Below are 14,327 nucleotides of genomic sequence, written 5' to 3' on the forward strand. Positions count from 1 at the left end.
ATATTCATTCAAAAAATATTGAAAACTAGCTGATCCCGTGAACTTTGTTGCCTGTAAAAATGCCAACTCTCTATGAGACTCGCTTGTGATAATGCGAGCAGTAAATTATCAGGTAGGCAATCTACCTACGGTGATGATGAATTACGGGGTTTTTATTGAGGACAAGCCAATGTGCAGTGATAAGTGCAACTCAACCACCTTGGTTGGGCAATGTGCGAAAATTTCCATAATATTGAGAATATTTCAGTTTAGTCGGTTAGGGAATATTTAGATAACTTGGCATATTTTGAAATATTTTGTAAAAAATATGAGAAAAAAATACTAATTTATTTTATTTTTAAAATTATTGTTATTAATATTAACATTGCAGTACTTGAAAAAATATTTAACTAACCATAATTTGTTTTTTTCTTTAAAAAAAAGGAGTAGACCTCGATATAATATGGTCACTGTAGTGCTGTTATGTATTAATTTACCTGACCTATACTAATAATAACAACGTATTTGTTTATCGAAAGTCTAAATATATTTTTGCGTGTTTTTAAGTGTTTAAAATTTAAAAAAATCCATCAATATAAACCTTTTGAACACAACACACTATGTTAAGAGGACGTTATACCCACATGTGTTGACTCCATCTTACAAGTGCATAACATACCAAATTTTATGCTCAGATCACGTTTAGCTCTGTCAGTTTAAAAATTAGAGTGAATTGACCTTTTATTAAAATTAAAGGTTAGATTACAACGGGGGACTTCTCATGGGCTTCTTATTATATTTTAATTTTAAAGAGAGTTATGAGTATTTTAAGTTGCACAAACAATTTACAATTTTTAAATACTCATAACTCTCTTTCAAATTAAAATATAATAAGAAACCCATGAGAAGCCCCCCATAGTAATTTTAATAAGAGGTAAATTCACTCTAATTTTTAAATTGACAAAGCTAAATGAGATCTTCTGAGAGTAAAATTTGGTATGTTACGCATTTATATGACAGAGACAACATATGCGGGTATAACGTCATCTAACTGTTACTATGGTGAAATTTTTCCATTATGCACGTGTATACTTGAATATTGTGAAAAATAAAATTTAAAAAAACTGAATATTAAGTCAAGTTAAGTTTAAATTCAATGAGAAATCATAACAATTCTGAACAAAGACGATTCAGTCAGTCAGATTATATTACTAAGTATATTTCATGATGATTTTTGATATTGCGTAAAAGCTATTAAAGCACTTTATTTTACTACAATTATTAGGGTAGGTTTATTTAATTTTTGCTGAAAACAAAATTATTTATCAAATTAAATATATTCAAATAAATTTTTTATCAATTTTTTTTTTTATGTCATGATTGAAGTACTGTGCACCCCACGTCTGGACTTTCTTCTATGCCACTCTGTAGACATCAACATTTACTGGTGAATGCATATATACAACACAATTTTAAACAATATGTCAACATTTACGAATAATTTTAGTAGTGTATGTCAACATTCTCAACTGTAGACTTTTGTAGTAGTATATATTTACCTACATAATAATGTACAATTATTATATAATAGCTAATAGGTACAATATTAATTTTGATAGTTGTATTTCTTTTTTTTTTTTTTTGGAGATTTTAAAAATGTACACATTTATCTACATACAACTTGGTTTTTATGCGGGTCAGCATACTATCTGTCTTTTATCTCTAACACGCATGCAACATAGACAAAATGCATACAAGTTTTTGTAGGTTTTAAGTAATCTAAAAAGTAAAATCACTTTTTATAAAAATATAGAAAATAATATTTTATAATATTTGAATTTGAAATATAATTTTGTTCAAATATTGTCTCAAAAACATTATACGTCCATTTAAATTCAAACTAACAAAAAATTTGAATTAATAAACCAAATATTAATATAAAGCAGTCACAAATAAAATATATAACATGATATATCAAACCCTTAAAAATAAAATCCTTTATATCTTTTGTAATCGGTGATTTTACTCTTAAAATTATTCCACCAATCATAAAAATGGTTGTAAGTAAACATATTTAGTCTATGTTGTACAGGGATCAGAGAAAAAAAATAGTGCGCGAACAGTGTCTTAAACATATTAAAGAAATATAGTATGATAAAAAGACACATTTTTTAAGGTATTTACATTTTTTTAAATTAATTAAATATTGCAAAAATGTATATTTATTTTACCTTGGGTTCTTGAATAGCTTTTTTTGTCATTGCTAATGAATTTTCCAGATGATTCATTTCTGTTGTAATGGTTCTAATGAACTCTTGAAAGTTAAGATTATTGATAAGCCATCCTTGTACCAATACCTAATTTTTAAAAAAATGATCACATATTACCATTGTATTTTTAAACAATGAAATATACCAAACCTGTTGAGCTGGTGATGTGTAAAATGGTGTATGTACTATAACTGTAACATACACTTGTGGTTCAAAAACTATCTTATCAGATCCAGGTACAATAAACTAGTAGGAAAAAAATAATATGATAAATAAAATAATACAGTAACAAAAAAATGAATGTATCTTACAGGTCTGATAAATCCCTTAATACTTCTACGCAATGCTACAGTCATCTCATCAAGCATAACATGACATCTCTGAATGTCCTAAACAAAATTAAAATCAAATATAAAAACATGTGCTATACTAGACTGTAAGTAAGTATTCTAAGTATTCTTACAACTGAACAGTTTGATGGACTCATATCTAAACAATATACCATATTATATACTGCTGTCAAAAAATAAACACGAGTAAATGCATCCATTACAAAAATAGAATTTGCAAATCCATCTTTATCCAAATTTTCTTCTCTGGGTATAAATGACATGATTTTACACTGCTCAGGTGATTCAACATCCAAGTCCTCGTCTACCATCTGTATGGTTCCCAAACGTTTCAAATACCACATCACACGCATGTCTGCACTCATCGATCTACCCTTGTCAATTAGTACATATACGCAAGAGGCAAGGGCATAGGATCCCACAGGTAGTGGTGCAGCATCAGTAAACGTCTCAGGTCCATTATCCTGTTGTGCACGATTGCAAGTGAAGACAATTAATAATGTATAATCATTGATAGGTAAGGTTATACATCATAGATAGAATAACAAGTCCAGAGGGATTTACCTGCGTCTGAGTGTGGTTAAGAATTACAGAGAGCACAGAACCGCCATCAGAATCCGTCGACGATGTCATTAAACTACTGCAATTACTATTATTATCACTATCGTACATCTCCTCCATCACGTATGTGGTTGGCATATAATTATTCCGTCATGTATGCTAAACGATATTACCGGCACGACTGATGGTATCGCACTCTACGAAAAGGCGATGGAAACTGGTCATTTCGTTTACATAATATAAGATTATAACATAGTTAAACATAGGTATTTAGTTATTTGCATTACTTGCCGACGCAGTTTGCGTATAAAATTAATAACGGTATTATTACTCGGCCCGGTCGTGCGGCTACGACTACGACTACCTAACGAAAAGATTATTATTATTGTCTATTGACGTATTTCGTCAGCAGTCATGAGAACTTGCATAAACAGAGCAATAATAATTGTTATTATCGTCGTCTGAATGTGTGATAATGAACGGTTTTCCGCATAACAATAATAATTCCGTTTCATACGATAATGATAAGGCAATGCCCGTCCGCATGACCACAACGCACGTGCCCGTAATTATTATTATTACTATTATTATTATTATTATTATAGTAAACCGCCGCGCAGTGGTGACGCAATAGCTAATGCTACAACAACTGGTGGGTGGTGGTGTTGATAATGGACGAAATAACACGAAAACAAAACAACGAAGCTGTTCTAGCCATATAGGCATATAACCAAATAGGACGTATAAGTCTATACTATCTACTTACTGTGCACTAATATTCTGTGAAAGACAGGCCTCAACGACGGCTACCAAGGCAAGAATCACAATAATGAACTAAGTGGTTTGCAATTCATGACCGATACTCGATAGCGAATACCTACTCGAATTATTCGTGAATCGAGCGGTACAGCCACCACCGACCAACAACATAATATTATTTTATCGTCTAAACTCTAAATTAAAACAATAAGCTATGTTTAATAACGTATATTAAATTACCTACTCGATCGGTCGATCGTAACACGTCCGCTTTCAATTGTCTGTCTGTCAGTAGATACAGTTTTTTTTTTCTCACAGTTAAAGAGCAAAATAAATCAACACCTAGTGAAGTACCTAAGCATTAAGGTACATAAACAATAATAATAAAAACTTCGGTGCATTGTAGGTACTCCGAAAGGTTAATTTGCCAGGTGTAGACTTAAATATAAGGGAGCCGGGATATAAAGCGTATGTACCTACGGTGTTCGCAGCGATAGTTATATCAAACCCTATAGCAGCTACATACTATATTTTGTTCGGTTTGGCTTTTCATAAACCTATCATTATTCTATTAGAAAATGAGAAATTTAATTTTTCATTAATTTATATTAAATTTTTGTTTTTATCGTATGAGCTCTTGTGACTGATGATATTATGTTTGAGTTCCTACACAAGAGAGGGTGTGATGGCGTAGAATTCCCCATTATGATATTAGCTAATACCTAAAAACTGGTAGATAGCTGTGGCTAGGTGAGGCAACGCTCTGAGCGTATGTACCGGCCGTCGTCGCTAGCACTCGAATAAGTGACCAATGACCATCTGGGTTTTTAGCAGCATATCTTTGCCACACGTACAAATACGTGTTTCAAATCAATCGTTTCCCCCTACAAACAGCTAATGGCCATAGTTGCCGGGCTTTAGATCAAAATAAATAAAATAGTTGATAGCTACTAAAATTTAATGTATGCTAGGATAGTAGGATCAACGAATAATAGCCTAACTAGCACTATTCGTCTATTCCTGACCACATTTTCATCTATACCTATGAGTTATGAGTTATGATCTATCTAACGCTTATCGAGCTATATTTTCGTAGAAATATAAACTCTGGCAGGCAATTGGACACAGAAGGTAATTAAGATTTCAATTCTAGTGTAATCTCGGTAGTAATGATTTTTCATGAGTGTTTACAAGCACAAGTGCACAACTATTGACAATACAATTCATCCGAGTAGATACCTATATTTTCGGTCATAAGAGTAGAGTAATAGATAAGTAATAGCCAATAGGTAAATTAAGAAATACAAACAGAAACCTATATCAAAATAAACAGTCTTAAAGAACAGTTTCAATATAAGAGCTCAAAACTAAAATAAAAAATTTTGGTTTATAGAAATCAAATTTCAACAATATAAAAATATTGAAATACATCAGATCAATGCCTATAATAGATAAGTACCTACTACAGGACACGGATTACGGATGTACGACCATACCTACTTAGAATATACATGGCTTACTATTTTAATAAATACATTTTACATTAAATTATATAAACATAAATTTAATATTTACTAATTGTATACACAGACTTGTAACCTAAATATACCTTATTATAAGTTCGATAATTATGATTTTTAAATAAATAAATAAATTACAATGTTTTACAAACCTTCATTAAGTACAGTAAAATAAAAAAATAAATATTTGGATGATACAGAAAATTACTTCCTCTGACGGTATGCTTATGCTAAATGATACCGCTTACATACTTATACCTAAATTAAAAATATCGATAATATTCCCAAAATAATTTTGAAACATTTTTAAAACGTTTTTATATTAATATTTTATACTCTGTAGTCGATACACACATCTTACGAAATGCAGTCATTCACGCAACAATTGAATTAACATAAATGCTTACCTAACGTGGTCCGGGGAAACAGGTGGCAGGTCAAGCGCCTCAGTGAGCATGACACGACGCCGGCGCCTTGTTCGGCTGGACTTGCGTATTTAAAATATTGTAAACACTAAACACTCGTATTATAAGCCACCTGTTGTACATACAATTATTGGTCAGAGGCGGGCTGGAAATCGAAACCGCCGAACGCCGATGGTATAATATTATAATAGGTACCTACCTCTCCGACTCTCTCGTCAATTAATTACATGCGTTTCATGTTTTTATTTAACAATATTTAATAATACGTTATTTAAAGCTCTGCAATAGTAAAATTAATACCAATATCTATTAATAAATGGCATATCAATTAGTTATTACAATATTACTTACTGCTATTAGCATATTATGCTTAGAATAGTTTGATATGTTGGTTGGTGGGTATTAAATAAACTCGTCGCGAGTTGTAGTCGTACAAAACAGTCTATACGCAGCAGCACTGCAGCAGTATTATAGGTAGGTACAGCCCATTTTAACAGGTTCCTGATATGTCCTAGAGTATGCATATAATTATTGGAAAGTAACTTATCTTGTATGTGAATATCATCTGGGAAAATAACTATGTATGTGTGTATCGTCGTGAGTTTAGTTTAGTTTGGTTTTTTTAGTATTTATTAATACGTCGGATTTTCGGATGTACCTATTTACCAATATAGCTGATAAAGCTTACATGACGTGACCACCGACCTTTATATTATTTATTATATTTATTTTAATTTTCAAAATGTATAACCACCTTTTTCAAGAACTAGAAAATTGTGATTTAAGAATAATTTTATGACATAATATATTAAGTAATATTTCAGACTTTTGGAGTATATACAATATTACAAAATAGGTACGTAGGAATAAAGTAGGTATAAAATCTAACATAGACTTTACCTATATTAAATTTTACACATCATACTATATTCAAAATATACAGGGTAATTCACCTAGCATTTAGTTATAAAAAATCTGATTTTTGGAATTTTCAAATATGTATATTTGGCATACTCGGGATGTTTTGTGCAATTTAAGGAGCTAGCTGTGGAGTGTGGGGATACAATCTCCTGTTTTCTTTCTTTTAAATTATTCAACAGAATAATTTTAAGTAAAAAGGACGTTTCTCATTTGAAGAACATACGTTGGTATTGCAACAGAACATTCTTTAAATGGTAGGTACAAAAGTCTTAAGTATTCAAAAATCTGGTCTTTATTTAAAAATACCAATAGTCAGATTTTGAATAACTGTTGCATACTCCAACAGCTTATATTTTTTTTCTAAATCAAAACAACTTTTTTGAATATTTAATTATTAATTAACACTACAACATATAATTTCATAGTATATGATATATATACCTTGTAAATAAAATCAACAGGGTTTGTTTTATTTTTCATTAATTTCAATCGTAAATTATGATTATTATTATAGCATACGGTTTTCGCATGGATCATAATATTAAAATAACTGACCAATAGGTACTTCAATTTGCTTATTCGTTACCTACATAAAAAAATAAAATAATAATCATTTTATTGTTCAAATTATTGACGTTCGTTTGAAAATCTACCAATACATTACAAATTATACCTAGTATCTACACCATTAAAATTTTTTCCAATCACAATCGTTGTACTTTTAATAATAATATTAAAATGGTAAATGTAGCTTCATTAGCATTCTGTGTATCATATACCTACTTCAATAATGCGGGAATAATAAATAATAACAAACATGTAAACAACAACTTGAAAGTGGATATTATTGTACAAGGTATAACAGCTAGTAATTTAAATTTTAAATAAAATTAAAACACCGCATTAAACCGGTTTGAATTTGACTGAAAGTGTAAGCAGATCTTTCATGATTGTTTAGTTCGATTAGAGAATTCGAGTAATTTCATTTAATTAATGGCATTCAGCCAAAACACTCAAGCCGTAAGTAAACGTTTTTTATTAAAATACACACAAATAAATCATAATACCGTGTTGTCAGTTGTACAGGATGTTCAAAAAGTGTGGAAATAGTCTTAAGATTAATTAGGACTGACAACGATATTGTTAAAATATAATTAATGAGAAGATTTAAGTATCTATATTTTACCAAATAAATGCAGCAGTGTTATCTGTTATTGCTAAATTTAGGTATAAAAATATGTAAGTAGTACCTACACCTAATTAAATAAGCGTTTCCAATTTTTTTGAACACCTTGTATATATGAATATTAAACCATGTTTAAGCACGATTTAAATTATGCGATGGCGGAAAATAATCTCTATAAGTATAAATTTATGTAGCCAGACCACAATTTGTGTATATGTTACTGCGAATGTCCGCAATTGGTGAGTGCTGACAGTCACTGGTTAATGCCGTCATAGACTAAAGTCTTTGGTGAATGTTGATTGTTGGCGTTTTAATTAAATTTGTACTGTTTGTAAACATTTACTAGCGAACGTCAACATTTATATAACGATGTTGGTGAATGTTGGTAATGCCGATATTATTTAATCTGATCTCATCTAATATCCTAGTACCTACCTATTAACTAAAAGACAAGGTATTGTACAAGTTGATAATTTCGATAAAATGTTTTATTATATCTGGATAACCACCATGCTATATGTTATTTCTTTAACATTTAGTATAATATTGTCATTCAACGTAGTTATAGTGTTATTGCACAAGTGATTTGCACAATAACCAAAACATTTTTTTTTAATGGAAAACATATACGTGAAGTATTTTATAATAAATTTAATAATTTAGTATCTAAAAAATTAGCTACCAAAAATGGTGTTATAAATCAATTATATACCAGAAACCAGTTTTTAATATGCAAAGAAAATTTAATATCAATCACTGATGTACGAAATGGATCAACAAATTTCCTTAAAGCATGCAAGCTTCTGCATCAAATTCATCAACCGGTGGGCAAGGGTATACACGATATAATTGCAAAACAAAGTGCACCTCAAAAAGTGTGGTTGTAGAAATATTGGCATTTTATGCAGTTCAAAATGTCACGACAGTTTGTCATGTTGCAATAAGTAGAACAATTTTCGCGGTTTCTTTAAAATAATAATTTTACTAGGTATGAAAAAATAATCATAATTTAAATTAATAATACAGGCATAATATTGTTCAATAATATTAATAATAACCAATAAAAGTAATTGTTAATATTCATAACTAATTAAACTAAACACATCATTTCTATTTCTTATTATTGTCTACAACTAAAATATTATGTGCGAATACGTAACCTATGCCAATAAATTTCAAATTTCTTATAACATTAGATATTCATTTGATTTTTCATTGAGCGATTTCCTTATTTTGTTGTAATCAAAAACGAATAACCGTAGATACTTGAAATCTTCACCACTTGTTTATTTTATTATTATTTTCTATACTTTATACAATTTTTAAAATAATATGAGTGGGTAATTGAAACTTTTAAAATTATTGTTATATTTTATACACACTAACACAAATTAGCAAAATAAATTACTTTAATCATAAATCACAATAATATCATAAAATATTTAAATAACCCTACCTATAGTAATATTATAGACTGACACACCGTCTGAACTCAGAATCGTTTTTTGTGTACAATGATTTTATATCAATTCAAATTTAACAGATCCAATACAGATTCTCTAAACACTTAATGCACAGCAGAGTGTTACCCACTTGCCAGCTATTTATGTTGATCTTTCTAGGTATTTTACTTATTTTTATTATTCTTACCTTTAAATTTGAAATTATACCAGTATAGGTCAATTCACTTCAATGTTAGAAATTTTAGAGTTAGGTTGATTATTATGAACGTGAAAATTGGTATGTTGTGCATAATATTTTAACGCAGTACAAAAATGTTACCGTTTTTATTTTCAGTGAGATTTCATTTTTTTATATGTTACAATGTTACATACTATAACACGGGTTACTTTATTAAACTTTTAAAGAAAAATTTTAATATTTTGTAATATTAATTATTAGGTAGGTAATAGGTATGTACAATTTTTAATGTGGAGTTTCATAAATGGTCCGTATAATTTTCACACACACGAAACGCATTGACAATTTATTTCAACTTTTTTATTTTTTTATTGATTGTATATTTTTTATTTTCTAAAGTAAATTAGGAATGTTGTAAATGTCCATTGTATATCGTGTCTAAATACTAGTTAACTATAAATATTAAATATACATATTTCATCAGAGAACAAAGTTAAAATTGAAAAACATTATCCAAATAGTTAATGCAGATATCTTGTGTTATAAAGAACGGATTGTTAGATTATTAAAAGTAAGATTTTAATGTATTCTAAATAAACTTTATTCTCTTAGTACTCATTTAGCTGATAAAATATCATTTTTGTACTTCATATAAATATATAATATATAATTTAATAATATGTACCTACATTGTACATAACTTACGATAAGCAAAATATGTTTAAAATATGTTAACATAATGTATGTTAATAGGTTTATGTTCACATCAAATTGTATAAATGTTGTAATATTTACATTTACTAATTAATATATTATATATTATTATCCATTAAATTCCCACAAATTGCTCAGCGCATGCCTAAACTTGAAAATAATTATTATTTACTATACCTTTTTTTTGTAAAATTATTTAAATTTAGTCACATTTAAAACCCGGTCCGTAGTTAAACAAATTTTTTATGAGGGAAACATAACAATAAGCATAACATAGCAATATTGCTATATCCTGCAATAATAATTATACTCATTAGTTATAGGTAAATAAACTTTCGTATTACTTATATTTTACTGCAAACATTTTTTTTAACAAACAAATATAAAAAGTCGGCAACGCTTTGGCTGTACATTAGATGTCCGGAGGAGTTACTGTAATGGATGTGTTAAATTTTAATTCAATGACATATAAAATCAGTGTATACGATAAGCTAATTTGATCGAAGATGATCTGCCAGTCTATAGCACTACTATGAATATATTTCATATCATTTTAATGCGATTCATTTTATTTTTAGACATTATAGTACTACAACAGTAGGTTAAATTAATTTTTGCCGAAAATATCATTGTGTATATAATCTAATAATATGCATTAAAAGTTTCAAGTATCCACAATAAAATATTTTTAAATTACATCAAAATAACTAAAATGGTAATTCTTTGTTTAAATATCTAATTTCGAACAAATTTAAACTTATAAAGTCCATTGAAAACTGTGTTTTTACATTTTTTGTTTTATAGTATAAACTATTTATTAGAATTCTTGTTCGAAATTTTCAATTCTTAGCTACAAAAATGTTATACATTTTTAACTACAAAATAATTTGAAATTTTTTGAGATTTTTGAGATTTTGATGAATTTTGTAAAAATTTGAACTTTGAATACTTATAAAAAGAAATCATGTCTATGGATCTTTAATGTTTTCAACTTTTATTTCAAAAATGTATGAGAAATGAATAACATTGTAATAAATAACATTTCAACCCAACGAAAAATAATTATTGACATTTACAAAAAAAATTTAAAATTTCGATAAACAGCTCAAAACGATTCAAAGTATTTTTTAAATGTTACCGCATGCATAGAAAATGAAGAAAAAACATTTTCAAGTACTTGTTGTGTATAGTTTTTTTAAATATACAGCAAAATAAGATAATCGTTATGTATGTGAATTTACGGACGCATGTAATGTTTAAATACTAACGCTCTTAAACAATTTGCTATTCTGGTAAACTTGTTGTTTTGTTAAATGTAGGAGCACTTGTGGGGGATCTTATATTAAGTTTTCAAATCTTAGATACATATAGCACATTTTTTAGGAATTTGTAACTCAAAATAATTTGCAAATTTTCGTGATTTTGGTAAATGTTGTTAAAACTTTAACTTCAGACGTTTATAAGAAATAATTGTTGATTCACGCTCAACTATTTTTAAATTTCACTAACAACTTATGAAGAACCTTGAATTCATTTTCAACTTTTTTAACCGAGCGAAAATGTTTTATTGACAGTAACTAAAAAAATACTTACAAAAATCGAAATTTTCTTATGATATTTAACAATGTAATTATATCATTGAATTCAAATTTAATAAATTACCGTGACCAACTCAATACCTAATGAACAGCAGAGCGATAGCCACTTTCCCGTTTTTATTTATGTTGTCTATAGCTAATCCGGTAAGACATAAACGTTCTTACGCTTACTAGTTAATAGTTGATGATATTTGAAACTTTATAAATATTTTTAAAGAAAAGAAATCATAATACGGACAATGGGGGAGGGGAGCTTTAGCCTGTTAACCCCACTCCCACCCCAGAAGACCTATGCCACTGTGACTGTGTGCTGATAAGATGTAATATAATCAGGTAGTATAATGACATACAAGTTTAATAACTTCACTTAACTATAGTAAACTGAATGGGTACATTAAATATTACACTTTATTTTATAAATATAATAAATAATAAGAAAATAACTAAAAAAATGTACCAATATAAAATCTGGTATAGTGATATATCATACACCTCTAAATAAGATGCATAATTTTATACAACAAATTTTAAACAACGATTATTATGGTATCTATAACTAACCGTGTTAAATTATTTAAAATTTATTTTGGAAATTGTTATCTTAGTGTACTATTAAAATAAACGCTTGTAAGAAACTGAATTCCGGAACTCTGTGGAAATATCAAATTTTTATTTTTGGGTCACTTGTTTACAATGCTTACATCCAATATGACATGAGGCATTTTTTCCACAAAATAAAACATACTAGTATACTAGCCAACCACCGTGTTTGATTGTTGGATGGGGATGAAAATGTCTTGATCTGCCACTGATTTCCACACGGTATTTTACAATACAAATTGATTTATTTGGTTAGTAATGTCAAATACTATGGTCATAAACTCATAAATATAATACAAGTCAACTACTATTTTAATACATATATTATTCTTAAACAATTAAAACATATGTAATAAAATAAAATAAAAAATCATTAAATAATTAATGCACTCCTTTTTTGGTAAATGATATAAATTCCTATTTGAATAAACAATCAAACAGTTTCTAAATTTTTTAACTAAAAACATTTTTTTTTCAATTAAAAAATAACAATTCAAGCAATAATATAAAATATAATATTTTTATGAATAATAATACGCAATGTAATCTCACAATGAAAATCTCCAAGATATGCTATAATATGTAAGTTAATTTGTTTATGAAAAAAATAATTATTTTAAGCATAAGTCGTTAACATTTTTCACTTCCGTTGAGCTGCTTCAAATCAATTAATATATTATGTAAACACCTCTTTTCTGAGTGAGAAATGCGTATATTGCAGATTTTTAGCAAATTTTATTTTGTAGTCCATAGATTTCATTGATTTTATAATATACAATATACTATTAATAAATATAATACTATAAATAATATACCAGGAGTGTAATACTATCGAAAACTGTTAAAAATGTTTAAAGTAATATAAGCGATAAACCCTAGTTCTACAATCTACACTGAATCGGGTTTAAAATTCAAATATAGTTACCTACGATAAAACAATGAGTTCAGAGTTATTATAACTTTATTGCTTCCAAAATTAATACCACAACCTATATTTGCACCGAGTCGAGCTGTACCTATAAAGCCATATAGTCATATATATTTATAGATTATAGATTTTCGAAGTAAAATTATTTTGTAGAACCATCTTGTGCTGTGAGTTTAAAATTTTAGATTATGAGCTAACTAATGAATGTATTAAGTTTAAAACCAATACCATATCATTAAAAGTAAAATAAATTACTATAATAACAATATAAATGTATTATTATGGTATTAAGATGTACTAAGTAATATAAGCAGTAGACGGACGGACGTTGTTCGATCAGAATTGTTTTTCGTATGCAATGAGTTACTATTGAATTGAAATGATATGTGAATTATTAAATAATGAGATACACTCGACTTGTACACTTGTACGGTTGACTTACTGTAAAGCTGCAGATTGGCTATATACCTACTTTCCTTCTTATCAATATTTTATACGTAGGTACATTAAATAATTGTTATACTGATGCATGCTGGTCTGTTGGCTGTTATTATAATCAATAAACATATTTTATCAAGAGTCAAGACTACAGTCTATATAATACGCATATCTACTTAAATATATAGTACACACACAACACTCCAAGCTATTAGATAAACAACAATATTATTATAGAAAGCAAATTATCTGAATAATATTATCAAACACAATAATTTATTTGTACTTTGTACAAGTTAAATAAATTAGTTGTTTATTTTAAACAACAGCTAGCATTACATAGGCACCAATGGAGGTGTATTACGTGTTTTAAACACGTTTAAGTCTTTAAGATTAAAAAAATGGGAAACGACGCTCTGATGCATAGACATTAGACG

The 14,327-nt window shown here is 28.2% G+C and overlaps 1 protein-coding gene across 3 annotated transcripts in view; it reads right to left on the reverse strand.

Annotated features, from left to right (window-relative positions):
• Positions 1 to 5,947, reverse strand: part of LOC111036964 — a 51,083-nt gene extending 45,136 nt beyond the window's left edge. The window contains exons 1-6 of one of the 3 annotated variants that reach the window (XM_022319295.1): positions 5,847 to 5,947; positions 3,164 to 3,357; positions 2,713 to 3,063; positions 2,561 to 2,638; positions 2,400 to 2,495; positions 2,211 to 2,336 (exon numbers count right to left, since the gene is read on the reverse strand). In XM_022319295.1, coding sequence (XP_022174987.1) covers positions 2,211 to 2,336; positions 2,400 to 2,495; positions 2,561 to 2,638; positions 2,713 to 3,063; positions 3,164 to 3,298 — 786 coding nt within the window. In that variant the 5' untranslated portion in view covers positions 3,299 to 3,357; positions 5,847 to 5,947. Of the gene's footprint in view, positions 1 to 2,210; positions 2,337 to 2,399; positions 2,496 to 2,560; positions 2,639 to 2,712; positions 3,064 to 3,163; positions 3,358 to 3,926; positions 4,004 to 5,846 lie in introns of those variants that run through there. The other 2 variants (XM_022319294.1, XM_022319296.1) reach the window with 2 other exon arrangements.
• Positions 5,948 to 14,327: the final 8,380 nt, after the last annotated feature.

The sequence above is a fragment of the Myzus persicae genome, unplaced genomic scaffold (assembly GCF_001856785.1).
Source record: "Myzus persicae strain clone G006 unplaced genomic scaffold, MPER_G0061.0, whole genome shotgun sequence".
NCBI classification, from domain to species: Eukaryota; Metazoa; Arthropoda; class Insecta; order Hemiptera; family Aphididae; genus Myzus; species Myzus persicae.